General features: G+C 40.8%; 6 protein-coding genes across 21 annotated transcripts; 2 read left to right on the forward strand and 4 right to left on the reverse strand.

Annotated features, from left to right (window-relative positions):
• Positions 1 to 126: 126 nt before the first annotated feature.
• Positions 127 to 1,858, reverse strand: LOC124337522 (uroporphyrinogen decarboxylase-like). Its single transcript, XM_046791546.1, has 7 exons — positions 1,729 to 1,858; positions 1,554 to 1,659; positions 1,144 to 1,484; positions 919 to 1,080; positions 731 to 850; positions 483 to 650; positions 127 to 401 (listed from the first exon to the last, which is right to left on the reverse strand). The coding sequence occupies exons 1-7, from the start codon at positions 1,735 to 1,737 to the stop codon at positions 261 to 263; spliced, it is 1,047 nt and encodes a 348-aa protein (XP_046647502.1). The 5' UTR covers positions 1,738 to 1,858; the 3' UTR covers positions 127 to 260.
• Positions 1,859 to 1,990: 132 nt separating this feature from the next.
• LOC124337520 (helicase ARIP4-like) lies at positions 1,991 to 9,452 on the reverse strand. Its single transcript, XM_046791544.1, has 11 exons — positions 8,554 to 9,452; positions 8,324 to 8,489; positions 7,736 to 8,259; positions 7,461 to 7,641; positions 7,232 to 7,400; positions 6,526 to 7,166; positions 6,298 to 6,456; positions 5,996 to 6,236; positions 4,070 to 5,013; positions 3,637 to 3,987; positions 1,991 to 3,501 (listed from the first exon to the last, which is right to left on the reverse strand). The coding sequence occupies exons 1-11, from the start codon at positions 9,238 to 9,240 to the stop codon at positions 2,447 to 2,449; spliced, it is 5,118 nt and encodes a 1,705-aa protein (XP_046647500.1). The 5' UTR covers positions 9,241 to 9,452; the 3' UTR covers positions 1,991 to 2,446.
• A 72-nt stretch (positions 9,453 to 9,524) lies between these two features.
• LOC124337523 (pre-mRNA-splicing factor ISY1 homolog) lies at positions 9,525 to 10,979 on the forward strand. The gene is made up of 6 exons (XM_046791547.1): positions 9,525 to 9,698; positions 9,827 to 9,987; positions 10,059 to 10,262; positions 10,325 to 10,474; positions 10,535 to 10,644; positions 10,715 to 10,979. Exons 1-6 carry the CDS (start codon positions 9,673 to 9,675, stop codon positions 10,919 to 10,921), a joined length of 858 nt encoding a protein of 285 aa, XP_046647503.1. The 5' UTR covers positions 9,525 to 9,672; the 3' UTR covers positions 10,922 to 10,979.
• On the reverse strand, positions 10,968 to 12,914 carry LOC124337521. Its single transcript, XM_046791545.1, has 4 exons — positions 12,700 to 12,914; positions 12,514 to 12,635; positions 11,781 to 12,443; positions 10,968 to 11,713 (listed from the first exon to the last, which is right to left on the reverse strand). The coding sequence occupies exons 2-4, from the start codon at positions 12,612 to 12,614 to the stop codon at positions 11,071 to 11,073; spliced, it is 1,407 nt and encodes a 468-aa protein (XP_046647501.1). The 5' UTR covers positions 12,615 to 12,635; positions 12,700 to 12,914; the 3' UTR covers positions 10,968 to 11,070.
• Positions 12,915 to 13,580: 666 nt separating this feature from the next.
• Positions 13,581 to 24,329, reverse strand: LOC124337944 (ELAV-like protein 1-B). Of its 16 annotated transcripts, none has more exons than XM_046791954.1 (11): positions 24,324 to 24,329; positions 19,769 to 19,890; positions 19,480 to 19,657; positions 19,250 to 19,356; positions 18,669 to 18,822; positions 18,341 to 18,523; positions 18,125 to 18,239; positions 17,560 to 17,667; positions 16,833 to 16,874; positions 16,363 to 16,457; positions 13,581 to 16,312 (listed from the first exon to the last, which is right to left on the reverse strand). In XM_046791954.1, exons 2-11 carry the CDS (start codon positions 19,853 to 19,855, stop codon positions 16,011 to 16,013), a joined length of 1,371 nt encoding a protein of 456 aa, XP_046647910.1. In that variant the 5' UTR covers positions 19,856 to 19,890; positions 24,324 to 24,329; the 3' UTR covers positions 13,581 to 16,010. The 16 variants fall into 16 exon arrangements, with proteins under 16 accessions (XP_046647910.1, XP_046647916.1, XP_046647915.1 ...); XM_046791960.1 differs by lacking the exon at positions 24,324 to 24,329 and adding an exon at positions 21,640 to 22,051 and having other exon boundaries at positions 18,341 to 18,520; positions 19,250 to 19,353; positions 19,504 to 19,657; XM_046791959.1 differs by lacking the exon at positions 24,324 to 24,329 and adding an exon at positions 21,640 to 22,051 and having other exon boundaries at positions 19,250 to 19,353; positions 19,504 to 19,657.
• Positions 23,064 to 25,510, forward strand: LOC124337946 (AP-1 complex subunit mu-1-like). The gene is made up of 8 exons (XM_046791968.1): positions 23,064 to 23,236; positions 23,312 to 23,667; positions 23,733 to 23,877; positions 23,944 to 24,134; positions 24,193 to 24,271; positions 24,351 to 24,581; positions 24,814 to 24,939; positions 25,055 to 25,510. The coding sequence occupies exons 1-8, from the start codon at positions 23,195 to 23,197 to the stop codon at positions 25,151 to 25,153; spliced, it is 1,269 nt and encodes a 422-aa protein (XP_046647924.1). The 5' UTR covers positions 23,064 to 23,194; the 3' UTR covers positions 25,154 to 25,510.
• Positions 25,511 to 27,286: the final 1,776 nt, after the last annotated feature.

Consider the following 27,286-nt stretch of genomic DNA (forward strand, 5'->3'; position numbering starts at 1 on the left):
TATCTTATCTCTCTCTCTCCGTCTCTTGCTATCTCTTATTAGTTATTCTTATCGTTCCGGCTTCTGGATAATTGGGTTTATAAAAATAAAACGGGCAGTTTTGTGGGGAAATAGAGAAAAAGTACGAAGTGTTAAAGAATTTTATTAGGGAAATTTTGCCATTCTACATAATAAAAAATAAAAAGCCCAAATTACATGGTCGACTATTAGACGAAACGGAATGAGATTCACTTTCGGAAACTTAAAAATGATATTCATTTTCATGCGTCATGAATTCCATCAATAAATGCAGCGAGATGCTCCGGATCGACATCAGGATAAATACCATGTCCTAGATTAGCTATATAGCGATGTTTTCCAAATCGGCTAACCATATCTTTGGCAATGGCTCGAATATTTTCCTAAAAAAGAACCATTAATGAAAATTAACGAAGCTATGAGGCATTCCAAAATACTGATGCAATCGGACGGCATCGTTTTACCTTCGGTCCATAAAGAGCACAGGGGTCCATGTTTCCCTGTACGGTTATATTAGATCCAACCTTTTGTCGTCCTTCATCCGGCTTAATCGTCCAATCGAGCCCAATAATATCATAGCCGGCGGTACTTAATTGTTCAAGAGAGAAATGTCCTCCCTTTGGAAATATGCACTGTAATAAAAAATAAATGAAAATAAATCTATCAATAACAGACACCATAATTTCTTTCGAGATTATGATTAATTTTTTACCATGGGAACGTTAACTTTTGCCCGCACGCGTTCTTGAATTTGTTTAATGTATGGAAGTGCAAACTGAGCAAAAATTTCGGGACCCAAATATTCAGCATGAGATTCAAAAACTTGCAGCATCTAGAGATAAATACAAATTATTATTAATTGCTTATTTAAAATTCATTGAACCTTTTGAGATAATGTACTTGTGCGCCGGCTTTAACTTGTCCAATCAAAAAATCAACTATAACGTCTGTTAAAATTTGCAAAAGTTTGTGAGATTCAGTTGGGTAACGGTACAGCCACGCTTTCGATTTAGCCATTGTTTTGGATCCACCTCCTTCAATCATATAGCTCATAAGGGTCCACTAAAAACCAATAACACTTTAATAATTAAAATTTTTTAACAGAAAAGGGTTTCAGTTATTTACAGGTGCACCAGCAAATCCAATTAATGGGACTCTACCCTCCAACTTGTGACGTGTAAGATTGATGGCCTCAAACACATATCCTAACTTTTCATCAACATTTACTGGGGTTTCCAGTACCCTCAGATCTTCTGGTGTTATTAGAGGTGAAGTAAAAACTGGTCCTTCTCCAGCCTGCATTAGAACCTCCATACCCAATGCCTGAGGCACAACTAGAATATCAGAGAAAATGATGGCTGCATCCAGGGGAAACCTTCTGATAGGCTGAAGTGTTACTTCACACGCAATTTCTGGTGTTCGGCACAATGAGAAAAAATCATGTTCCACTCTGGTGGCACGAAATTCTGCAGAAAAATGAATGAATGGGTTACAAGCGCATTTATATTTACGGAGAATATCATATCAGAAATTACCTGGCAAATATCGGCCGGCTTGCCTCATAACCCAGACTGGAACCTTGTCTGTTTCTTCTCCAACAGCAGCTCGCAATATGCGATCATTTTTTAACGTGGGAAAATTCTAAATCGGGTGAATTATCTTAAGTTATATAAATCATAAAAAAGGATAAAGAAAGTCGAGAAAAATTACCAAATCCATTTCTGAGTAAGGCTACTTCGTAACTGGAGGTTTCTTATCAAGTTTTCTTCGAAGTTTCTATCATTTTGAACTTTGTATCGCCACGTCTCGTGGGTCATTCAAAGATAAACAAGAAAAAGAGACATCTAGCGAATGGTGGATAATTATATCGATTGAATAAACGTTTGAAAAAGTAACCAAAAATTGAATAACAATACCAGTAAACACCGATTCAGAAGTTTTGAAAATTAAACTAAAATAATGTTAGAACAAATTTTCATTGCAACTGCAGTGTTTCAGATTTATTTCATAACTAGTCACGTTGAAACTAAATTTTCTCCACTTTTTTCGTTCACGGCATAATAACAAACAATAATAGGTTCAGAAAGAGAGGAGGTATAAAGGACAGGCGATTGCGAGGCCAAAGGGGAACGTAGACACACACGGCAGCTTTCAACAGAATTATCTCAAATGCTTGCCCAGCATTCACCTGTTTACACACACATAAGAAACGTACGAATATACACAGTAGGTGTAATGCAATTTGATCGTAATTACGATGGCTAACGCCGGTCAGTTAATAGACGGAGCGCAGCAAAATTTTAACTCCATAACACAAGCCAACAAATGTTACCACGACCAATTAAATATTTAAGGATAAACAAACCAAAAATTTGAATGCCCAAGCAAAAACTTTGGAGTGACTGTTCTTATGTGATGCACAGTGCCTTTACTGTGAATAGCTACCGGGGTAAGGTTGAGAGTAGTTTGGTGGGAATTCATTACCCCCGTACTGATTGTGGTAGCTGCTACCTTCCAGACTGTTGTATCCGGGTTGAGAAGTTTGCGGATAGGTCATGTAAGCCGGTGGTAGCGGCGCGTTAGAGCCAAAGTACGAAGTAGGAAAGTAAGGGGGAGCAGAATAGTGTCCATTAGGAGGTGGAAGGGAATGTGAAGTGTAAGAATTGTTAGCTGCGGTCGGCGTGTTGTTGTAATTCGACCACTGATTACTAGCGTCAAAGTTGTTAGAATACTGATGGTTGTTGTACGAGTGTGCTGCTGGGGTGGCAGCCGTCGAAGTGCCTCCTGAACGATTGGCGTTGGAGAAATTTGCTTGGGCCTGTTGAGATGGTTGCTGTTGAGACCAGGGCCAATTCACTTGACTACTGGTGGAAGCGTCGTTCCACTGTCCTCCATTGTTCCACTGGTGTTGCTGGTTGGTGGGAAATTGCTGTTCATCAGACCATGAAGGGGGTACACTAGCTAACGTTTCATCACTATTCCACCGTAAACTGGGCACGACGTTTTCGCTGGTTGCATTGTTCGTGGTTTTCAGCAAGTCCTTGAGACTCTCGGCAGCTGAGGTACACGAGGCAAAACCCTCTAGCTGGGAAGCCAAAGAGAGGTTATCGAAAAGGCCACTTCCATTCCGAGTGCTTCCGTTGCTTTCCATAGAAGAGTGCTGCTCCTCTTCGCTTTTAGAGGCAAATTCAACGAGATCAGGTGACAATTCAGAAGGTCGGTTATAAGTAGTAGGCTTCACTGCCAGAGGAGATGAAGATAGAGCAGACAGCGCCGAAAGAGCCGAAGGAATAGGGCACATGGCGCCCGACATCAACGGTGGCGACGACTCCGTGACCGAGGAATGATCAACCGTAGCAGGAATTTTCGACATGGGCTCTACGTTGGCCATTGGACGGCGTGGAGTAAAAACGCGAGCTTTCGTCAAGTTTGGAGAAACTGTTGCTACTTTCTTAGGCAGTGAGTCGCTTGGCAGTGCTCTCGCTTTCGAATCCAAAGAAAAAAGTTAAAATTAACAAAATGCAATTTGATTACATAAAATATAATAAATTAAACGACTCTAAGCGAGGGTTGTGTAATATATAGTATATAGCCGTTAGCATAATTTACATAATTTACCATTTGGCAAAAGACTCGAAGGTCTTTTAGGAGACAAGCCGCTATTGCTGCAAGTCTCAAAATCTGCCTGGCTGCAACCAACTCCAACATCCGTCAACAAATCCACCGTTGATTTCTGAGCCAAACTTGCTAGCTGTTTGGCAAAATGATTGAGGTTCGAGTTATTAGCCAACGGAGGGAGATTTCTTGGGCTAGAACTTCCTCCCACTCTAGCAGTCATGCTACTCAGGTTATTTCCGAATCCTTTGTTTACCGTCAGATTTTGGCGGATCTGGGCCAATAGCGCGCTTTTGTCATTGAACGATATGACTTGCTTGGAACTATCCCCCACTAAAGACTTTTGTTGCATTTCTTAAAAAAATAAAATAAAAATAAATAAATAACAAAAAATAGAACAACAATCATAAAAATCTAAATTTAAAATATTCGTTACCTCTGATGCGTTTCAACATGGACTGTTCCATCAAAGACGATTTTGATCCTCCACTAAAGGAAGCCAGCCCTATTGAGGAATCCTGAACACCAGGGAGAGGGGTTTTCAAATTTAAACCTAGAGCGGCTGCTATCGTTGAAGGAGATGCTGGTGTAGCAGGCGCGGCTGAATGAATGCGCAAAATTTTCCCTTCTGGTGTTTGCATGTAGATACCTTTTGGCGTTTTAATTAACTTCACTCTAGTTCCAGAAGGTAAAACAGTTGGGGTTGTTTCACCGGTTCCATCAGGCATTTGATTTCTAGCGATAGTGACGTCCTTTGTGAGTACCATTTCTTTGCAGACCAGTTTTCCTTGAGCAAATGCTTCGGCCAACAAGTTCATATTTCCCTGCCGAGGAGGACTGTTGGTATGTTTTGGTGGAATACTCGATGGTCGAGGAGATGAATACATGGGATTCATGCGACTGAAAGCATTGTTGTCCATTGTCGGAATAGGAACTGGCATTTTGGGATAATAAGACGAATAGTTCTGACGTCGATACTGCATATTGCCATCCAGCTTGGCTTTCTCGTACAAGCGCTGCGCCATTCGCTTTTCGGCTTTCGACAACCCAGAATCCTTGCCTTCAAGTAGAAGTGTGTCGTGTTGAAAGGGGTCTTTTGTAAAACTGTGACCCCATTTCTGAAGAACTTCTCCTAGAATTTCATCGGTGATATTAGATGCAGCCGTATAGGATTCCCCGAAATCTCTGACAGGCGGATCGTCCTCGTCGTCACAGACAAGACTCGTAACTTCTTTCAACGAGAGCCGAGCCTCAGGATTAAGTTCGTCTACCACACGATCCGCGGTTCCCTGTTTGCCTATTTGTCTGTCGTAAATCTTCTTTTCCAGGGAGTTATCGGTCACCAGTCTATAAATAAAACACTGTTTCTTCTGACCATACCTGGGAAATGGATTAAAAAAAAACAACAACAAAAGTTTGAGGTCAGTCAATGACACGATATATTACAGTACCCACCAAACTATTAGGTACACCCCCCTATTTTCAATGCATTCTTATGGCACTACGTGTCCTAGAAAAATGCAATAACTCTTGAACCGCTTGGGCTAGATTTTTTTCCTTTTGGCCCTGAGTAGATCTAATGATGATCTACATTTTTTCTACACATGAAGTTGTCGTAGGATTAACCCCCACGGCGCTACGGTATCGTTCAGTTTATTAGGTACACCCGTTTTCCCCCCATATGCGCCGTGTTAAATACGGCGTTTTCCAAAATTTACAAAAAATACTAAAAATCAAGCTAAAATCTTTTTCTTTGTGCCAAAAGATGCAGAATTCTTCACTCTATGCGAATATAAAGAATAATTTACAATCAAACCAACTCAGAGAACCCTTCCCTATACCTCAAAGTTTTCCACTTCAAAATTGGGCGAAATTGGGCGCCCTCTGCTGGCGAAAGTGCAAGTTTGTTGAAAAAAGTACAAATTTTGAAGTGGAAAACTTTGAGGCATAGGGAAGGGTTCTCTGAGTTGATTTGATTGTAAATTATTCTTTACATTCGTATAGAGTGAAGAATTCTGCATCTTTTGGCACAAAGAAAAAGATTTTAGCTTGATTTTTAGTATTTTTTGTAAATTTTGGAAAACGCCGTATTTAACACGGCGCATATGGGGGGAAAACGGGTGTACCTAATAAACTGAACGATACCGTAGCGCCGTGGGGGTTAATCCTACGACAACTTCATGTGTAGAAAAAATGTAGATCATCATTAGATCTACTCAGGGCCAAAAGGAAAAAAATCTGGCCCAAGCGGTTCAAGAGTTATAGCATTTTTTCTAGGACACGTAGTGCCATAAGAATGCATTGAAAATAGGGGGGTGTACCTAATAGTTTGGTGGGTACTGTAAATTAAAAAAAGATTTACCGATAGACTCTGCAAACTGCTTGAGCGTCATGGCAAGGATTCCAGGAGGCGTCAAACACAATGACACGATTCGCACCTATCAAGTTGATGCCGAGGCTTCCAGCACGGGTAGAAATTAGGAAGAGCAAAACGTCTGCATTGGAATTAAACTCATTGACAAGCTTCTCCCTCTCCATGCCCGTGGTGCTGCCGTCCAGTCGGAAGTAAGATTTACTCTTACACCAATGTTCTTCTCCACGATCTAAATTAGAAATGACAAAACGTTAAGAATGGCTCCTCTGATTAACATATCTACAACTTACTGGGAATTTTACGTTGCTGAAGGAATTCTTCGAGCATATTAAGGGTAAATAAGGACTGGCTAAAGACTAGAAGTCTATCTCCAATTTTCACAGATTCCTCCAGTATGGTGAAAAATATTTTCGTTTTGGCAGCGTTTTCAATATTACCAGGGGTGTATCCTATTATAAAATAAAAGGAACAAGAAATATAAGAAACACTGATGATAATAAAATAATTTCATTTCATACCTTTAAAGAAATCATGAGCCCATTCCAAAGAGATGGCCTCTTCTTTCTTCTCTTTGGCACAGTCATTGGCTCCTGAATCAACAGGGAAACCAGTTTGAAGAGAGGATTGGCTACCATCTCCAGCTTCGTCATCATTAGGAACAATTGGAGTAGGAAGCGAAGGCATCGGAGGAACGGCATTGGTGACGGCAGTACTTTTCTTCTTTTTCCGACTTTCGGGTGTCTCTTCATCCAACTCCAAGTCCAAGTCATCTTTTCCTTTCTTGTAAAAATTGTACAACACATCGGGGTGGTTCCAAATTTTGAGGCAAACTGCAAACGCCTTGAGAGGGTTGGACACTGATTTGTTCAGCAACAGCTGAGACATGTAGTGTTTATAAAGCTCCCGCTGAAGTGTCGTCATCCGTAAAAGAAGAACATGCTCCTCTTTATGTGGAAGGCTATTTCGTAACACTGCATGGCTTCTTCGTTGGACAAAACCCTTAACCAAGGAATGAAGTACGTATACGCGTTCTTTCATAAGCTTCACATCGGCTGGATTGCTGTCCACACACTGTCCATTCTGGATGGGTCGTTCAAACATATTTCCAAATTCGGTTCTTGTACCGAGAAAATTCGGCCGGACGAAGTCAACCATACACCTGTTAAATGAGCAAGTTTACATTATTGGTTTGATCCAAAAATTTGTGATGTATGTACAACTCACCAATACTCGAGAAGGTTATTCTGTAAAGGGTACCCTGTTAGGACGACTCGACGACGTGTACGCACTTCTTTCAGCGCAACTGAAATAGATGTCTTCATATTTTTTATACGATGACCTTCATCGCAAATTATCAACTCCGGTCCGGGATTGACTAAGGCCTGGTAAATTTCTGCGAAAAAAAGAAAATTGTAATTAAAACATGACTTAAGGCTGTAATTTCATTATATACTTTCAAGCCGTCGTTTCTCTTTCTCTTCTTCCTCCAAATCAACAAATCCAGACACTTTCTTCGTCTTTTTCGAAACCTTCGACCGTTTTTTCTCTTTACTCTCTCGCTGAGTATAAAACAGTCGATAGAGTTCGTAACCGATAAGAAGGACACCACCTTTATTGGTCCAGTCAGCTATCACCTGAATAACGAAACAATGTGAGTTAGAATCATATTTGTGACGATAGTTAATCATTTTTTAAAACCAATAAGATTAGATGAAAATTAAAATTTACCTTCGATCTCGAGTTGAGATCTTTAGTTGTGTCATTTAAAACATGCAGGTGGAAACTGCGAGGTTGTACAGGAGGATCATCATCTGTTCTTTCAGGACTGAGCTCAGGCGGTAACCACGAGTTGAATTCAGAAACCCAATTTTGAATTGTGTTGATTGGAACAATGATCAACACAGTCCTCGCTTTGGTGTGACGTAAAAACACTTCTGAAAAGGCGCAGACCTGAAACGTTTTGCCTAAGCCCATTGAGTGAGCCAAGATACAGCCAAATCCCTCTGACGTGGAGTACTGCTCCAAGCTCTCCACGACATTGTCGTAAAGGAAACGAATACCGCCAATCTGGTGGGCTTTGGCTGCTCGGGCAAGTTGGGGGGCTAGAAAAATGTCGACTTCATTGGAAGGGTGACCCACATTTATTAGAACTCGTCCTTCGTTATCTGGCTTGTTTAATTCATCTCTTGTATGAAGGCCAAAATTGTGGACATCACTTTCTTCTTCAACTACTTCGGGTTTCTCATCATCTCCTGAAAGTCCGAAACAAAGCTAATTATAATTTCAAAATACTTTTTGAATACCTGAAACACATACCTGAAAGTATGACCACATCATCATCGTCATCATCTGGGACATATCGTTTAGAACATGTAGGAGCTGAAGGGGCCGGTTTGGGAGGAAACTCTTCATCATCACTTGAAAGGCATATCACATCATCATCATAGATTTGTTTTTGCACATGCACTTCATGATTATCCTCCTATATAACACATGAAGAAATTTTTATTTCCATATGAAGTACCAAAAAAAGTTGATTATCATACCTTGGCAATATCAACAGTAGGAGGTTCTGAGGTTTGATTGAAGGGCTGGTCATTTTCTAAGAATTCAAGTGGGATATCTGGTGAAAGTGTGCTATCTTCAAGTTCTTGTGCTAATGCTTGTAAATCCTCAACTAAAGTTGAAGCAGGAGCCTGATCATCTTCTTCATCAAAATGAGGGATGTAGCTGCATTCTGGAACCTGCTGTTGCTGCTGTTGTTGTTGTTGTTGATGGATTCTTTGCACTCTTTCAAGTTCTCTCTGTTGAGCAGCTCTTGTCTCTGCCTCAAGCTCATCACCTTTCAGAATATCCCTGATGTTTTTCCTCATGTGGGATTTCAACTTCTCATTTTTTGGTTTGACGTCTTTGGGCTTGGTGGCTGCCTCAGAAACAACTTTTTTCTTCTTTTTCTTTTTTTGAGTGGTAGTTACATTTAGTTTTAGAGTTTCTTCAGAGGGTGGCAGGGTATTAAGAGGAGCAGCATTGTCTTCTAGATCTGCCTCACAAATGTTCCTAAGCGAGTTCAGACATTCCAAGTTTTCATTGTCCTCATCTAACTTTTGCTTTTTGATAGCCACTGTTTCATTTTCTTCGGGATACTTATGTTTTTTTGACTCTTCAAACTTGTTATTGTCACTGAGAACATCCTGACTATTTGTCAGATTCCATTCTTTGGGCTCTAGTTCCATTTTCCATTCATGTAGAATGTTCAATGAAAAGGCGGCGCACTAGTTTCAAAGTTCTGTAGGTCAAATTAGCGATTTCTCGTCAACAGTTACATACTTCAGACCTTGAAGTTCACTTTAAATAACTTGTTCGATTAATGTTTTTTTTTTATCAACTTTACACAATCTTTCAATGTAATATCACTCGTATAGGGCAGGCGAAATGTCGATATACGCCATTGTTGCTCAATTTTCCGTCTTATGATGCCATCTGGGGAGTTAATAAAGCATTTTTTCGTAATAACGAGGCAAGCAGAAGCAAAAGTCCTCTTCAGTCTTCGCATCTTTCAGTTTGCTTACTTATTTTTAAAAAATTAAATAAAATAGTTGTTCTTTGCATTCCAATTTACTTTTTTAATCGTTCATAACTGGTATCGAAAGCATTAAGGACTAAAAATGGCACGAAATGCTGAAAAAGCCATGTAAGTTTTCCATTCATTTCTATCGCTTCATGCAAATGCAAGGTGTTCCAAACACTTTCTTGTGTGTATTCAAATTTACTTGTGGTGTGTGATGAAAAGAAATAATGTATTTGTATGGAATTTTTTAGGACAACCTTGGCACGTTTTAGGGCTGCTCAACTGGGAACCTTAGGAGGGAAGGATCGTAGACCTTATTTGGCATCAGAGTGCAAAGACTTAAAAGAATGTGAAAGGTGGCGAAGAGAAATTTTAAGAGAAATTTCAAAGAAAGTCACACAAATTCAGAATGGTAAATTTTTTTTCATACATTTTACATAAAAGTAAAATATAGAATAATATTGAACACCCCATTTTTCGCAGCTGGACTGGGTGAATACAGAATCAGAGATCTCAATGATGAGATTAACAAATTGCTTCGAGAAAAGTATCATTGGGAAGTTCAAATTTTTAACTTGGGTGGGCCCAACTACCGGCGAATAGGCCCTCGCTATCTTGACCGCGAAGGTCGAGAAGTTCCAGGGAATCGTGGTTACCGGTACTTCGGGGCCGCTCGGGAATTGCCAGGTAAGAAAATATCATTCGCGGGGATATGCATTTATGTTTCATTCATTCATCCTCTTTTACAGGTGTCAGAGAATTGTTTGAGCAAGAACCAATGCCTGTGCCAAAAAAATCACGAGCTGAATTAATGAAAGATATTGATGCCGACTACTACGGATACCGTGACGATGATGATGGAATTCTTATCCCACTAGAACAAGAGGCTGAAAAAGAGGGTATGTATTTTAAATTTATCTGCATGCAATTTACTAATTTAGGAATTATTTTATTTAAAGCGGTCGCAAAGGCAGTTGCAGAATGGCAAGCAAAGAAAGAAGCAGGTATTTTGGAATCGGATAAAAACTACGGAGCCGAAGAAAATATTTATACAACTCGTAAACTTAAGGTATGTTTTTACTACTTTTTCCCAAAACAAGTGAAAGAAATTAATGGATGTTCTATTTTGAATGAAAAAGGACGATTCCGTTCTGGCAGACAGTGACGAGGAAATGGAAACTGAAGCACCAAGATTCGTAGCTCACGTAGCTGTTCCCTCTCAAAAGGAGGTAGAAGAGGCTATTCTGCGCCGAAAGAAACAAGAATTACTGGAGAAATATGTCAGTTCTGAACTGCTAATGGAGACGGAAGAGACATCAAAGACTGTGAATGAAATGAATTCTTAAAGCACGAAGTCTTCCTTCCGTCAACTTCTGATTAATACAACATAAATTTTGAAACCTATCAATCGTTAAATTTATTGTTGCGATTCAGATAATAGTCAACACACACACACAGAGAAAGGGGGGGGGGGGGGGGAGGAACTCACAAAGGGTTACGAAGGGGGGTCAGCGGGATCACGTACGTTGTCCAATTGGGGAGGAGAAGAAGAACCAGCGCTCGAAGATCGTAACGACTCGGGTGATCGAGGTAGTTCTTGGTCTTCAGGTCGAGGCAGTTCGGGTGGAGGAGTTTCTCTTTGTCTCAGTTCAGGAGCCGCTTCCTGAGGAACAGGTGCGGGAAATAACAAAGGACGATCAACGATTCGTCGCAAACGAACCATGCCAGGGCCAACATCAATAATTTCAATGCGTTCGAGGCGAGAAGGTTCTGCAGCACCATCTCTTAAAGTCGGTACCGATGTTGGAGGGCGTTTGATATCTTCTTGGAAAACAAAATCACAATCTATCCACCAATCCGATGGAACAAGCGAACTAGCCACCGTCCATTCTGGAAAGTCACATACGATCCGCAGTTGGGGAAAGTCGGTCTTGAGTCGGATAACAGCAGGTTCTGTCACTCGGCTACCGCGGACATCGATCAATCGTAGATTAGGCATGTTCCTAGCAAGATGTCGCAAAGTCACGTCACGAACTTCGGTGTTGGTCAGCACCAGCACCTCCAAGTGAGGAACAAATTCTTCTGGAGTATTTAGTCCTCGATCTGTTACACGATCGGCTTCCTCACTATCTTGTCTCCTATATATTAATGATAGAAAAACGTGATATTACGTGTATAATAGTCGCAATTTGGCACTAAACATACCTGTGCACTCTTCCGTCAATGTACAATCGCTTTAATTTCGGCTTGGATTTAAAAGCTCGGACTTCAGCGTCAGATATAGCAGTCTCTCGCAAATCAAGGACTTCAATATTTTCGAAGCCAAACCTTGCCGATAGAAATATATAGGCCGCACATGTCCCTACTTTTGCACAGCCTCTCAATCGTAAGGTTTTTAATTTGGGACATTTGCTGATGGCCATCATTGAATGATCTTCAAACCATAAACATCCATTAAGGTTTAGGCTTTCCAGATGAGGTGTCTGAGTTGCCATGTTGAAGAAATAGGACTCTTTAACAGGAACATTAATAAGTTTGCAGTTTTCCATTGAAAGACTTTTCAGTGTTGAAGGAAAGCATTTGTAAGTTAGCACAGAAGCATTAACAAAGTGTTCTTCCAGTATCAGTGTTTCCAGATCTGTAGCTTGAGTCACTAGCTCAAATAGTGCAGGAGAGAGGCACTCTGTATTTTCTGGTACCTTTCCTGATAGCAGTTTTACTGATCCTGTTGATGCTAGTACCTTTGTACCTCGGTGAAAGCACTTGACTGCATCTTCCAGTTCTGAATGAGTGAGGAATCTAGGACGCAGATCTGCCTCTTTCCACAATGTTCTATCTTTACTGATTTTCTCCAAACGAGCACACACCCTGTAAATATAATTAGATAAGGGTGCATCACTTATCAGTCACTGTTCATATGGTTTTTAATTATAATTACTGTGCCAGAGTGAGGATGTCTTCTAGCTTTAGATATGACATGATGTGAAGAAGAATATCGTCAGAAAGTCGCAAAAGATGAGGTTCGTAGTTGAGGGCCATGGCGGTAATATCTCTTTTCAGCTAGAAATAAAGCAAAGAATTCCGAGGTTTATAAGCGTTATAAGTAAGTAATGAAAGAGATTACCTATTCAAACAAGAAAACATGAAGTTACAAATAAGATGTCACAATGCCGGATTCAGAATCCCAGGCTATAAATAAGTCTTGTACGAAACTCTCTTGGTAAACAAAAAAGGAAAATATATGGGTTACTCTAAAATACTTTTCTCTCGCGACTGTGCAGAAGTGTAGTAAACGTAATGACAACTGCCTCAGGCTATGCAGACGACAATGCACAAAGAAAGGTTCTACTAAGCAGCAAGATTCTATTATTTTCCTGTTTGTTTTTTTAACAAAAAACAAAACCGACAGGACTTTGGAAAATGGAAACCATAGCCCATATTATGAGTCCATAGCTCTGCAAAAGCAAACTAAAACACTGAAATGAACTTGAAATTTTCCAAAAATATAAAGCATCTTGCAAGTTTTTAAAAAGCAACACACTAGATTTTTTCCTGTTTGTACGCAACGCAACAATTTGATTTCGATCCGATGTTGTATTTTATACGATTTTTAAAAAATATTTTACAAAATCGGATTCAAGGCTATTTGGCCTTGATTTGGCCCCCCTTCCTATATTTAGAATTAGCCGGCACTGGACCGACATTATTTGTTTCAGTCTTCTCTTCAGAATCACATTTGTGTTAACGGGCTTTAGCAGTTCAGTTCAGCTGAGTCATTCGATAATCGACACCTCCCTTGCGTGCGTGAAAGGGGCTGAAAGAGTAGATGGGTTTGATCCATTTTTAGCTGTTGAAAGGTTATGATCAACGTTTTCCCTTCTGCGTAAACTCATTTCACAATATTCTTTTATTTTCTTCCACTCATAAAATTCCAAATTAGGATGGCAAGTCATGATCCATCGATTTATAAATTTAAGACAAAATAAAGAAAATAAATGACGAAACTTTTGTTTTATAAGGTGATGTATTTTCCCACGAAAATGTTCGGTATTTCATTATATTTACAAGCATTCGATTTTTTTGGGTATTTTTTCAATTTCTATATAGATTCAACATTGTCTTTCTGTTTTCTCCCAAGTTTTAATATCGCGTTGAATTTTGTATGTTTGTATGTTTTAAGCTTATCATGATATTAATACTTTTCCCTGTGATCTTTTCACGTTCCATTCACCGCGTTTGCGTGTTTGTTGACTTGAGCATCGCGGCAAAATTTCATTTTTTTCTAATGTTAATAATTTCCATCAAAACGCTCGTTCAACGTGTCATTCGTGGCGCGAAATTCGAAAACGGATCACCAAGTTTTCGATTGTTCTTTAGATGTTGTTGTTGATGTAGTAGTTGGTTGTTTGAACGACCAAAATTAAAAAGACAAATCAAGGAGAAACTACACGTAATCGAAAAAATTGGAATTCAAAAAACGAGAGAAAAATTTTCGACGGGTTGACTAGAGAAAGGAGAGCGCAAAAAAGAGGAAAGAGGAGATCGAGAGCGCGACAAGAAAAACAATGACCAAAAAAGGTGGCATTTTTTCGAAATTATGAGAAGGGAAAATTGAATGATAAAAATACACGAAACTATGAATAACTACGGTAGACCAAACACTACTGGTCTCGGTTCTTTTTGTTTTTTAAAAGAGCGGGGAGAAAGAACCGAACAAGTGACGAAATGAGAAAAGGGAACCGAGCGGACGGCGAACCCCAAAAAGTAACGACGAAAATGATCCAATCGAGCGATCCAAATTCGAAAGAAAATTTTAATTGTTCCTGTCGCTCGCTTCAGAGACGCAAAAAGGAAAGAAAACATGGAAAGCACTACTTATAATAATAATGATAATAATAAGAATAAACCTTTTCGTATTTCTACTCGCTACCATAGGAATTAAAAGAAAACTATTTACCGCTACTCGACTCGATAAACAGGAGGTAAACGAGTGAATTGAAAAAAGATGACACGCAAAAATCGTCAAAGAAGTAATTTTTTCTTGAAAAAAAAAACACATATGAAACTTTTCTCTCTCTCTTTCTCTGTCGTCAACTTCTGTTAATAATAAGGAATGTATCGACTAAATATCCGCATCCTGACGTCCCTTCCGCGACGCACTCTGGCGATTAAGTAGACTTTTGCGAGTATTTCCGTTCTATCGTGTACGTCCGGACGTACGTTCCGTGTCTGTGTAAAACGTATAGTGTGTTTGTGTTTGACGTGTACGAATGTGTTTTCAAACAGGAAAAAAAAATATAAATGAAAACAAAAAAAATTGAACGAAACGAAATAAATGAAAGTTCAGAAAAAAAAATTGGTGTAACTGAAAGTGATGAACCAAGTAGGGGGACATAGAAAAAAAACCAAATGGGGAAATAAATGAATCCAGATGAATATCCAAAACTCAAAGAAAAAAAAAAGAGAAAAAAAAATACACATAAATTCTCAGTTAGTAAGGGCAGGGTTATCGTCTGAAAGTTAAGGAGTGAAAGGGTACTTGAATAGTTTGGAATTATTCCCAATAGTCAGTTGTTTGATTTTGAAGCTTTTTTAAAGGTTTCAACTGACGAGGGAAGGAGACATCATTCCAGGTTGGGGGGTAGGAAGAGCGTGATAGAAAAATGTACGAAAGATAAACAAAACTCAATTATTTTGCACCATTCGGAATTTTAAGAATGGTCGAGAACACGGCGTTGACGGAGGTGAAAACGATTTGCGTTCACTCTTCTTTTTCCTCGGAAAAAAAATACAAAAAAGTCGGTAGACTTTTTTTCTGTCCTTCAACCAAGTGACTAGCAATCTCAAATTTCATTTTCCCTTTTTTTTTTACATTTGTTGAGATCCATTTCTTGCCTCACTGCGAAAACTTTATTCGCAAATCTTCTCGACTAAACCTCTCGCTTACATAATTTTTCTCGGTTTCTTTTGCTTCGTTTTCTCTTCCGTTTTTCTTCTACTTTTTGCAATTCTTAAATAACGTCGCTTGAGCAGAGCTGACTAGCTTTGTAAACGATGATTTTTTGATAAGAGGAATTTTCAACAGATTATTGGTTTGTTTTTGTGGTGAGGTTTTACGAGGAGGTAAAGAAACGCGACCACAATCGGACGTGATTCTTCTGAGGGGGGTGGAAGGGGTGTTCCATGACAATGATTTCTTTCCTTTCGTTTGTTTTAGAATTCCCGCAGACGAAGTAAGTGCGAGATGTCCGTGAAGGGAGGTCAGATGGGGGGAGGGTCTTGTCTTCTATTTCAGTTATTTGAATGGAGGGGGGTTGTCAGCTACTAAAGCGAATCGGAGGGAGGGGGGTATGTGTATCTGTGTGTGTACGTGTGTTGGTGTGGGTGATTGTGTAAGTGGCTGGCTCTGGCAATGGTAGTAGTGTGTGAAATCGGTTAGGCTTTGCTGGGACGACCAGTGGAGGATCCGGCGGTTTTGAAAGAGACTTGCAGGACGCGGTTACCGAGCGTGTAGCCATTGAGCGACTGGATAGCCACAAGTGCTTCATCGTAGTTGGTCATGGTGACGAACCCGAAGCCTTTGCACTTGTTCGTTTGCAAATCGCGAATCACTTTGACGCTCTGGACAGCACCGAAGGGGCCAAAGAGTTGCCACAGGACGCTCTCCTCCGTGTCGGGCGCCAAGTTGTAAACAAAAATGCACCAACCTGTTCCTTCATCAAATTTGAAGTAAACATCTGTGAATTTCAAACGGGGTTTATTCACTGTGGAACTTTATATACCGTACCTGGAATGGCAGCACCAGCGGCGGCAGCGGCAGCAGCGGCCGCAGCTCCAGGAAGCAACGGCGAAGCCAAAATATCACCGGCCAAAGGTGAAAACCTAAACGCCAACGCCGAAAGAGAAAAGAAAAATGGCAAACACGCAACAAAGAAAAAAAAACACAAAATTATTATTACACGTTGAACGTCAAATCAATAATTAACAAATTATGTTTTGTCATTTTGCAAAAATCTCCAATTTAAATTTCAAAATAAAGGAACGATTTACGAGTTAAACGTTCAAGTTAGTTGTTATCTTGGACATTCAGAAAGAGAAAGCGCAAAAAGTGACAGTAGAACTAAAAAAATCGAGACCAGGACCAACCAAATGATAATAATAAGAATAATAATAACGAGAAAGAGTTTTGAAAACTAAAAATTTGAAAACCGAAAAGAAAAAAGTTGAAATGGTTTGCATGATGATATAGAGACTGACCTTTGAAGCCCCTTGTTGAGGGCCAACACAGCCTTGCCCGCACTTGAGTGTGTGTAACAATGGAGGAAGAATATACAAATAGAAAAAACAGGTGGGTTCGGGAGCGGGAAGAAATGTAAAAAAAAAAGAAACACATTAAAAATAAGAAAAAATCAAGAGAAAACACAAAAATCAGATTTGACAAGTCAAAATAGTAGAAACCCAACAAATCATACGCGCAACCAAATCAACTAGATTTTAATAGACGCGGAAAGCACCACCACTCGACTTTTTGCGAAATTGATTATTTTTGTTTTAGAGAATTATTTTGTGTTTTAGTTACAGTGTGGTTTTTCCTTGTCCGTGTCAGACATGTCACACGCTGAAACGCACAGCTAGTGGGTCTCAAATAGTAGTAGTAGCAGTGGTTGTAGTAGCAGTAGTAAGACACCCGCCATTGACAGTGGCCTGTCCCCCTTCAAACCTCTCCCACGAATCTAAATTATTTTTGTTTGTTTTTTGTTTTTACTACCAAATTTCTTCCTAGACATTGAACATCCGCCAAGTGTTAATTTATAACCATTCCAGATTAATGAGAAAACAAGTGACCATATCAAAAAAATTCAAGTGCTTGTAAAAAGGAAAGAGATCAAGGGTCGTGTTTTCTTTTGTTTTTCTTTTATCTTTTCACTAGATGAAAAGCTTTGGGTTGCGAGGGACAGGGAATTTTGAAAAAAGAATAAGCTACCTGGAAGGAGTGCGAGCGCCTTCCGAAAGGTCGGTGATGCTCATTTCATTGACCCCAACACCGTCATTCACACCAGTGACGCCCATCGGTTGCCACGCTGCCCCGCCTCTGTCATAAACATAAAAATAATCCAAATCATACAATTGAATCTGAGTATCAGAAGAAAATCAACCACCAAATCAAAAACAAACAAAAAATGTGAATACCCAAAATTCAGAATTTTATTCTTTTTTGTAATTCGTTTTTCGTTTTTTGTTTGTTTTAGTTTTACTTGTTGTATATAAATGGCGGGGCAGCCACGACCAACCGCCGACTTTTATCATTCTTAACGAGCGACTGTCATTGGAGAGTTTTGGCTCAGACTTACTGGCCCGATTTTTTTAAATAAGCGTAACGGATGAAACAGAAGTTATGTGGAAGAGACGGAAGAAACAACAAAAAAGAAACAGGAAACATAAAGAACAAAATTCAAATGAAACAAAAAAAGAAGCAGATAGTAGTAGTAGCTAGTAAGAGATTGAAAAAAAAAGGAGGGTTTAAAAGAAATTTAGGATTTAAAATGTACCTGGCCAAAGGAGAAAGTGGGATGTAGCGAAGGCGTCCGGTAGGATGTATAGGTCCTCCAAAACGTCTCACGCCCAGCGCCGCAGCAGCCGCCGCCGCTGCCCCTGATGAAAATTCTGTAAAAAAACACAAAATAAATTCCGTCATCAATCTGTCCCGTCTGTCGTTCCATATAACGTCAAGTAGAGGTGCAAGGGTGTAGAGTTATATCGTTTACCAGGTAGATAGGCAGCCAGCGGAGCTAGGCCCTTGGTAGAATTGCTCGGGTTGTTGGCAAACTTGACAGTGATGGGCTCGGTGGCTCCTTGCGGCACGGTGCCATTCAACTTTTCGATGGCGCGTTCTGCCTCCCCTCGCGTGTCAAACCGAATGAACCCCACCCCTTTTGACAGACCGGCTGCTTACATGTGTTTAAAAATAGAAGCGCAGGGCAAATGAAAAAGAGAAAATCAAAATAAATTTCAATGAATCAAAATAAAGCCTAAGCCGTAGCTAAGGCAATAAACTCTAAAAAAGAATATCCAGTAAAAGTAATAGTGAAATACCCGTGATGCTATCGCAGAGGATTCTAGACGTAATGATGCGTCCAAAAGGCGCAAATAGAGTCTCTAATTCGCTCTGGCACATCGTCTTGGGTATGCCGCTGACGTACAAGTTGGCTCCCTTAATGTTCTCGCTGCTGGGACGGGCGAACGAAACCTAAATTGGCAATGAAATGGTTAATATTTTAACGTCAAAGTTAGGCAGTAGTTGGACGAGGGAGGAGGAGAAAAAAACGAAAATCAAGGCATGATATGCATTTGCCATCCCAGTTGTGTCAACAAAGCTGGACGCTTCATATACTAGAAAGAGAAGAAGCATGGTGACCATAATGTTCCATGCTGTAAAACACGGTCTACCGACTTTTTTCTCCCTTCATTTCAGCCCAGTCTTGTAAAACTTTGGGCTCTATTTCGGGAAATCAAAACATTCGACGCTACATGAGAAACCCAGACAGAACCCGTGTTCGTAGATACAAACAGACGGAAGAAATGAAAGAGACCCCTTTCTTCTTCTTCCTCTTTCCGTATGCAAAATAAATAATCTTTTCTAACAAAAAGCGGATCAAATTTTGTTATATATTCACCTTGATGGTTTTGTTCTGCAGACGCAATCCATTGAGAGTATTTATGGCTTTTTCGGCATCTTCAGCTCGGTGGTAATTGACGAATCCGTATCCCAAACTCTGCCCTGCTTTCAGATCGAAAGTGCAAACGGAAACAGAAAAGAAAAAAGAGAGAAATCGGGTTGATTTTTACTGAATTCGGATAATATAAGGGTTAAAATAAAATTCCAGACAGTCGATAAATTATCTACCATCATTGATCTCAAAATCAAGACCTGTGATTTTGTCGCGGATGAGTTTGCAACTCTCGACTTCGCCAATGGAGGCGAACAAGGAGCGAATCTCTTCTTGGGTCATCGTCTGTGGCAAGTAATTAACAATCAAGTTAGTCTTGCTCTCGTCATCTTTGGGTACAATGTGCTGCGATCCCTGTATGAGAAGAAAAGAAACAAGACACCAACGTCAATGTCGAACACGACAAGTCCAGGAAATGGATTTAAAAAAGTAGAGTAGAAAAATGAGACAGACGAATCCTCTCACGTGGCTAACATTATTGACGGATGCAACGTGGTTGAGTCCATTGGCTGTCAGGACGCCGTGTTGAGGTAGACTTTCTAAACCGTTCATTCTGTCGCTGATGCTTTCGGCTGATGCTGCGTAATCTATAAAAGACAACAAAATACAAACAAATAAATGTTTTGTTCAGATAAAAGTTAATGATACGCCCACAGAAAAGTCGTTGAGCAATCGCTCCGAGGCGGAACGGGACTCATTAGCGTGACTAAAGTGTTTTAAAGACACGTGTCCTCTCATTAAAAATACTCTTTTTTAAAACGGAAAACAAGAAAGCCAAAACTCGCATACCCCAAGTACTACAAAAGCACACAAACAGAAAACGGACTAGTCAGCCGAGTTTTGGGGCGTCAGAGGAAAAAAGGAGCTAGAGACCTCGGCGGAGGAGCTATCGATCGGCGTCTGTACACCACAAGAGTAGCTGGTTGGTCGCAGGATTATGACGCCATCTGACGTGGAATGGGGATTCGCATCCGGACACAATCACAACACACACACAGTGAACACACACACACACACACACAAAAGGAGATGGGGGAATTTAAAAAGCCTGGATGCAGCTGCTCCAACCAACAACCCCCTGGTAACCATCTGCAGACTGAAATGTGCAGACACCCTACTCTTGAATTGAATAGCGGGCAACATGGGGTCGATGAGATCTCTCTCTCTCTTGTGTCGCAGGCAACAACAGAACAAATAATAACGGGGTCGTTGTTTGAGAAACGGTTTTTTTTATGATAACATTTTTTGGACGACACGTTAGATCAAGACGCGCGACAATGTTCCCTCGTCATGAATAATACCCGAGAAAAAAAAGTAAGTCGTCGGAGAGAGTTTCGTATTACGTCCGGCTCTTTCATGTCTCCCAGGATCGAATCATTCGTCCAATGCGGCAGAGAGAAACGAGTTTTTCTTTCATCGATTCCCTCGACTCTCTTTTCTCCTTTCGAAAAAATCTTGTTCGCTAGGCTAGCCAACTACTACCCCCCCCCCCCTCTCTCTTTTTCTATACTACTGACAGAGAAGAAGAAGAAGAACTATTGATCCACTCACTGAAAAAAAAGGTGGGGGAGTCACGGTTGCCATGGAGGCCATGCAAACACATAGACACACACGGCGCAGATGGATCGAAGTGGCGCGTGCGCCCACCATCTGCCCTACTCGGAACTTTTCATCCGGTTTCCGTTTTAATTTTTTCAAAAACCGACAAAGGGTGATGAGTTAACGTTCTAGAAAATGTCATTACCTTAAAAAAGAAAACGCATTTAAACTTTTTCTTAGCACCTCGTGAAAAGAAATGTTTGAAAAAAAAAGAAGCTGTAGAGTTACTGTTACTAAAAGTCTACGACATTCCCGAAGGAGAAGGAGGGGGGTCTCTCCGGACGCCGCTGGATTATTGATCGTCGCTTTGAACGCACGCGCGGGGGCCACACAAAAAACTAAATCGATATAGACCCTCCCATAGTTGCAGCTGCTCCTTCCTGACAAGACCTTGCCCTTTTTTCTGAAAAAATAAAACACGAAACTTTCGTGTGTGTGTTGACTGATGAGTGAAATGAAAATAACTCTATACACACTCACTAAAAAAAAAGGTGGGGGGATGAGAAAGGGGGGGGGAATGATTAGCTACACACACGAAGCTAGGGCAGGAGGCTGGGTATGAACACAGTGACAGTTGGTTTCGGCAGCTGTTTGCTTACGTAGCCCATCCCGTTCCATACCTTTTTTTCTTTTTTTGACCCGATCTATCTCTTACTTATTTCTTTCTCCGAAAAACCGCCATCTTGAAATGGCAAAAGGGGGGGGGGTTCATTTTTCTATGCAATCGAAGATATTACCTTTTTGATGTGTTGGAAAAATGGCCGGTGGTCACCCGCGTGGTCTCACACACTCTCACACTCTTGTCGTCGATTTAAGAAAAATAACGATTTTGGAGGGAAAACGTGTAGGTAGAAAAATGAACGCGAATCAAAAAACGATATTTCGAAAAAAGGAAATCAAGAGAAAAAACAGCCCGTGTGTTTTAATATCGAGTCAAAATTACGAATACGAATTTAGAATTTAATGTTTTTTGTTTTTGTCAAAACTGAAAAAAGGTAAGACAAAAAAAGAGGATAGGAAACTGATAGCTGATGGATGGAAGAAAAAGAAAAAATTAACACACGAGAAAAAACTTCAAAAAGGATGGGAACGAAGGAACACAAGACTTGCTCGCTGTGTGTCTGAACGTCTACTACTCTAAACAGTCGGTTCGAATGGGAAAATTGCAGTGCGCATGGTAGCGCCACCGTCATTCTCCCCCCTCACTTTGATCGCACACATTTTCGTTATCCCCCCCCCCCTCTCGTTGAAATGGAAATGCTTCAAGTTCTATATATCCCTCTTGAATAAATAAAATTTTTCTTTTTAGCCATGTTTATTTATATATTTCCGATCTATATATTTGGCTGGACAAGTAATAGAAATGTGTTGGTGTAACTCATTAACTCTGGAATGCCAAAGATTTCGGACGATTTCGTTTTTCTTTTCCGTCTTCCTCAGCAGAGGATGACGTCATTAAGGATTTACTGTGTATTGATTTCTTTAGTGTGTTGAGGAACGTCCGTAGTAGCCTTTGGGAACGAATCTTTTCCTGACTCTGCCAGACAGGATGACTGCTGTGTCTTCTGCCAACTGCACACAGCTAGAGAGTTAAGAGCCGACATTTTGATTTGTTGGATTGAACTCATTTATAACCATCTAGCTGCGTTTCTTTTGTTCCAACTGCGTGTATACCACACAGGCAGCTAGATAAAAATGTATATTCGTATGTGGGTTGATGTATTTGAATAGAAGGAATCTTTTTCTAATTTCCACGGTTCTCATCGATCAAACAAAGGGACGCAGAATAAAGCACGAATTACGTATTACGACTTGGCTTTCATCGTTCCCCCCTTTCTCTCTCTCTCTCGATCAGATAATATCAAAATAATTAGGCGTATATTCTTCTTCATTTTGAAAATCCATTGTTTCGCTTCCTAGTTGAATTTAAAATGTCAGACTGCAATGAGTCATGATTATCCCGTGATTATCATACATGGGGCGATATGATCTTCGATTAAACATTTTAATTAGTTTTTTTTTTCAAAATGACAAATCATATATATTTTAAGCATGTAACATACTGTGAAACATTTATTATTCGCCGAATTTTCGAAATAAAAATTCACCCATTTTGTTGGTGCGCTTTAGACGAATCTGAATTTCAGCGACTTGGCATTTTCCGTAGCAGAAGACCGATAAAGACCTGCCAAACTGGGTGGCGGTGTCATCTCGGCCCATTTCCCGTCTAAATAAATATCAAGAAATCTCTTATTATTAAACAATAAGTGGTTTCTTTTTTTTAACATCATCATGTCGACGTCAGCAATCTTTATTCTTGACGTCAAGGGAAAGGTAAAGATAGTTTAAATTTTTGATTTTACATGAATATTTATGAGTCATGAGTATATACGTGTTGGTGTCAAACAGGTGCTGATCTCGCGCAACTACCGAGGAGATGTCGAAATGGGGTTGATTGACAAATTCTTGCCTCTTTTAATGGAAAAAGAGGAAGAGGGTAACTTGACCCCACTGCTTCAGACGTCTGGATGCACATTCATGTACATACAGCATCAGAATCTGTACATTGTGAGCGTATCTCGTAACAACGCCAATGCAGCCATGGTTTTCTCTTTCCTACACAAAATTGTCCAAGTGATGAGCGAGTATTTCAAAGAAATTGAAGAGGAGAGCATCAGAGACAACTTTGTCATTGTATTTGAACTTTTGGATGAAATGAGTGATTTTGGCTACCCACAAACTACGGAAAGCAAGATCCTCCAAGAGTAAGCTTCTGCTTCATCTTGGACTTCCGTCTTACATCACCTAACTATAACCATTGTTACATCAGGTACATCACTCAAGAAGGGCACAAATTAGAAACTGCACCAAGACCACCTCCAGCAGTGACGAATGCGGTTTCCTGGCGGTCAGAAGGTATCAAGTACCGGAAAAATGAAGTGTTCCTGGACGTGATTGAATCTGTCAATCTTTTGGTAAGTTTTGTTTCTACTCAAGAGTTCCCCTCTTTCAGATTCATCAAATCTTGCATCGTTATCCAGGCTTCTACTACTGGCAATGTTTTAAGGAGCGAGATCGTCGGCTCGATAAAGATGAGGGTCTACCTATCGGGCATGCCCGAGTTGCGTCTGGGACTCAACGACAAGGTTTTGTTCGAAAGCACTGGCCGTGGCAAATCAAAATCCGTCGAATTGGAGGACGTCAAGTTTCATCAATGCGTCCGCCTGTCCAGGTAGTAGTTTATCCGCAATTCCGAAAATGGAACCATTATTCTATTATTTCGTTTTTAGGTTTGAAAACGACCGAACAATTTCTTTCATCCCGCCGGATGGCGAGTTTGAGTTAATGTCTTATCGGTTAAACACTCACGTAAGTCTTCCATCCTATGCAAAGTCAAGTGAAAACTTGGGTCGAGTGTAACCCTTTTTGATGTTTTGATTCGAAACAGGTGAAGCCCCTCATTTGGATCGAGTCTGTAATTGAACGGCATGCCCATTCTCGCGTCGAGTACATGATCAAAGCCCGGTCTCAATTCAAGCGCCGGTCCACTGCTAACCACGTTGAAGTCGTTGTTCCCGTTCCAGCGGACGCCGACTCTCCCAAGTTCAAGACATCCGTCGGAAGCGTCAAATACGTTCCCGAGCAGAATGTTCTCATTTGGAGTATCAAATCCTTTCCCGTATGTTCAATTTCCGCTTATATTTTTGTCGCATTTTAACTGAGGGGGGAAGTAATCGAAAGGGAAACGGATGGATTTGTCCGGCTTTGTCCTTCTGCCTTATCTGTGACACCCCTGCCCTTCAATGGCTTCTTGTTGGGCTTTTTCCCCCCGTGGGAGGCCGTGTGATGTAGACGTAAAAGGATCTGATGATGATAATGACCCACTCGTTCTTGTGCATTGCTATTCACAGGGCGGTAAGGAATATCTGATGCGGGCACACTTTGGGCTGCCCAGCGTCACCAGCGAGGAAACGGAAGGCAAACCTCCTATCCAGGTCAAGTTTGAGATCCCATACTTCACCACTTCGGGCATTCAGGTATCATTAAAAGACATTCCTACGCCATCTATGCGCCCTCGGCGGGAACCTTTTTCGTTACCGCCGGTTGCGCCATCTCAGTTGGACTTGCAACTCACGCCCAATTGTTTTCTAGGTTCGTTATTTGAAGATTATTGAGAAGAGCGGTTATCAAGCCTTGCCTTGGGTTCGTTACATCACCCAAAACGGTGATTACCAGTTAAGGACCAACTGATCACCAGAAAATTCGTCCAGTCTTCAAATTTTCTTTGCTTCTTCTCAAACCGGCTCCTTCCTTCTCCTATTGCTTTTGTCCTGATAACTTTACACTTGTTGTTTTGAATATATTCCTTATCCTTAACGATTCTATTTCCTCCTCCCATCTTTTCCGCTTCAGGAAAATGAAAGAAATAGGAAAAAGTAATAATTAAAATCTTCTATTCCAGGTGTGATTTGTTGGATTTTTTTCCGTAATATCATTTACTTTATATATTTTCTTTTCGTCTATCTCCTCCCTTTTTTCTCCCCCACTTTTTTTTTATATAGCAGTTGCCTGATTACAATCACACTTAAATACACTGGTCCAAATCAGCAGGAATTCTTTTTGGTGCTCTGCTAGTTGGTTCATTTTCAGTCCGGATCCTTCAAATGAGAAGGATTCGATAATGTGTGTAGTAGTTTGGGCTGAAATGAAATTGCCAATCCAGCAAAAGGGGGGGGGGGGTGTGGGAGGTTACGGTGTAGGGTGTTGTAGGACGGATGGATTGTGTTATTTGGGCTGAAACGTGTTTTCTCTCTATATTTTCTTCTCTCCATCCGTCGGTTGTTTGCCGATTCCGCCACCGTCTCTCCGTCAGCTTCAAAGAATCCCCCGAATAGAAAAGAAAAAATACAAAAGAACCGTTTCTCTCGTTCTGTCATTCAGCTACTCCGGTCACGAACTTATAACTGAGCCTCTCTCCTACATCCCACCCCGTCAAGCCTCCCCATTTTTCTCAGACTCGTTTACTTTTACTCGCCTAATACTTTTTCTTCCATCGGTGCCTCCCTTTTCTTCCGCATGTGGAGAGAAGAAGAAAAGCCCATCTCTTATTTAACGACCATTCGTGATTGACTGCATATCTCCGACACTGGATGAGATTGTGTTGTGCAGGAGACCCCCAGCCAGCAGCAGCCAGCTGCATCCGTTTCTGCCATTCAGTTGTTTCTCTCCTTCTCCCTTCTCTTTTATTCACGTCGCCTATTCCTTTTGTCTTTCAATTCTTCGCCTGGCCCCTCCTGTTCTTCTTCAGATTCTTTTTTTCATCTCGTCATTCCCAGTCTCTCCTCTCATTCATCGCAAACGAGGCAACACTCCAAAGTTGATTGAATCGAAACCTCTTGGAGATGGTCACTCGTCGTCATTGTTAGCCGCTCTGCGGAAGCAATTTCGCCTTTGCGCCGCTTTTGTATGAGACACGAATGTGTATACGCGTCCGGATAATATAGTACACTACTCGTAGATATACTGTCTACAAATATTAAGGAGGCCGGCTGCAGGGCGCGGCGCACTGGGCTTACTGTTGACTGGGCCTCGAGTATTGAGCCGCTCTGTTGCCCGTTAGATTGCCTCGTCGGGCGTCGGGCCCAGCACTACGCCGGAATATTTTTCTCCTCCTCAATAAAACTCTCGAGACTCTGTTGATTGAATTCTCTTTCATTCCCGGCGTGTGTGTGATGGCGGCATCACGTCGTCGTTTATTTACGATTATTTTTATTTTCACATCTAGATGATAATAATAATCGACGCCTTATTCTCGCTCGGCGTGTTATTCCGGAATGAATACTCTTTTTATTATTATTATTATTGACTTTCCCATTCATCTTTGTGATCCGGTGATTCTTTTCATTCAATCACGCCGAGAGGTATTTTCATCCCCAACTATGCCGGGAATTTCATTTGACGCCAAATGCGATTCAGACGGCGTGAATGCTGCGCTGCGGGAGGGCTGCTGCCGTCTCGTCACTCAGTGTGAGTTATAAAACGGCGTGCAGAATATAAGAAAAGTGGGTCGAACGAAATGAGTGGGAGCTTTTTTTTCCGCCGACAATTTATAGCTGTGCGCCCATTGCATTATACAGTTTGGGCGGGTCACGCGGTCCCCCCGATTCCAGTGCGTGAGTTTAATCGATGGCATTTGGCTGTGCTCATTCTAATATCTGATTTTTCGATTTCCAAAAAACAGGATTAGACTATTGAGAGTCCTCTCCAAAACAGCCGTTATTGCCGAAATTTACGACCGAGCCCCTCTCTCTCTCGTTTTTAAATAGCTCGTGAGATAACACACTCGCGATAGCAGCAGCACCACCACTAGACCATTTCCGCGAA

The sequence above is a fragment of the Daphnia pulicaria genome, chromosome 4 (assembly GCF_021234035.1).
Source record: "Daphnia pulicaria isolate SC F1-1A chromosome 4, SC_F0-13Bv2, whole genome shotgun sequence".
Lineage (NCBI taxonomy): Eukaryota > Metazoa > Arthropoda > Branchiopoda > Diplostraca > Daphniidae > Daphnia > Daphnia pulicaria.

What these genes read in the sequence shown, in the direction of transcription:
- LOC124337946 (XM_046791968.1), top strand. Translation starts at nt 23,195, where the DNA reads ATGTCGACGTCAGCAATCTTTATTCTTGACGTCAAGGGAAAG. An exon ending in GAAAGCAAGATCCTCCAAGA is followed by an intron (nt 23,668 to 23,732) that starts GTAAGCTTCTGC and finishes TTGTTACATCAG; the next exon opens with GTACATCACTCAAGAAGGGC. An exon ending in GGAGTATCAAATCCTTTCCC is followed by an intron (nt 24,582 to 24,813) that starts GTATGTTCAATT and finishes TGCTATTCACAG; the next exon opens with GGCGGTAAGGAATATCTGAT.
- LOC124337523 (XM_046791547.1), top strand. Translation starts at nt 9,673, where the DNA reads ATGGCACGAAATGCTGAAAAAGCCAT. An exon ending in CGAAATGCTGAAAAAGCCAT is followed by an intron (nt 9,699 to 9,826) that starts GTAAGTTTTCCA and finishes GGAATTTTTTAG; the next exon opens with GACAACCTTGGCACGTTTTA. An exon ending in AGTCACACAAATTCAGAATG is followed by an intron (nt 9,988 to 10,058) that starts GTAAATTTTTTT and finishes CATTTTTCGCAG; the next exon opens with CTGGACTGGGTGAATACAGA.
- LOC124337520 (XM_046791544.1), bottom strand. Translation starts at nt 9,240, where the DNA reads ATGGAACTAGAGCCCAAAGAATGGAATCTGACAAATAGTCAGGATGTT. An exon ending in TGATGTGGTCATACTTTCAG is followed by an intron (nt 8,260 to 8,323) that starts GTATGTGTTTCA and finishes TCGGACTTTCAG; the next exon opens with GAGATGATGAGAAACCCGAA. An exon ending in GCAGTTTGCAGAGTCTATCG is followed by an intron (nt 5,014 to 5,995) that starts GTAAATCTTTTT and finishes TCCATTTCCCAG; the next exon opens with GTATGGTCAGAAGAAACAGT.
- LOC124337944 (XM_046791954.1), bottom strand. Translation starts at nt 19,855, where the DNA reads ATGAACGGTTTAGAAAGTCTACCTCAACACGGCGTCCTGACAGCCAAT. An exon ending in CCTCTGCGATAGCATCACGG is followed by an intron (nt 18,524 to 18,668) that starts GTATTTCACTAT and finishes AACACATGTAAG; the next exon opens with CAGCCGGTCTGTCAAAAGGG. An exon ending in GGCGCTCGCACTCCTTCCAG is followed by an intron (nt 16,875 to 17,559) that starts GTAGCTTATTCT and finishes CACACACTCAAG; the next exon opens with TGCGGGCAAGGCTGTGTTGG.
- LOC124337522 (XM_046791546.1), bottom strand. An exon ending in CAAAAGTTAACGTTCCCATG is followed by an intron (nt 651 to 730) that starts GTAAAAAATTAA and finishes TTTTTATTACAG; the next exon opens with TGCATATTTCCAAAGGGAGG. An exon ending in GTGCTCTTTATGGACCGAAG is followed by an intron (nt 402 to 482) that starts GTAAAACGATGC and finishes GTTCTTTTTTAG; the next exon opens with GAAAATATTCGAGCCATTGC.
- LOC124337521 (XM_046791545.1), bottom strand. Translation starts at nt 12,614, where the DNA reads ATGGCCCTCAACTACGAACCTCATCTTTTGCGACTTTCTGACGATATT. An exon ending in GACATCCTCACTCTGGCACA is followed by an intron (nt 12,444 to 12,513) that starts GTAATTATAATT and finishes TTATATTTACAG; the next exon opens with GGTGTGTGCTCGTTTGGAGA. An exon ending in ATTGACGGAAGAGTGCACAG is followed by an intron (nt 11,714 to 11,780) that starts GTATGTTTAGTG and finishes ATTAATATATAG; the next exon opens with GAGACAAGATAGTGAGGAAG.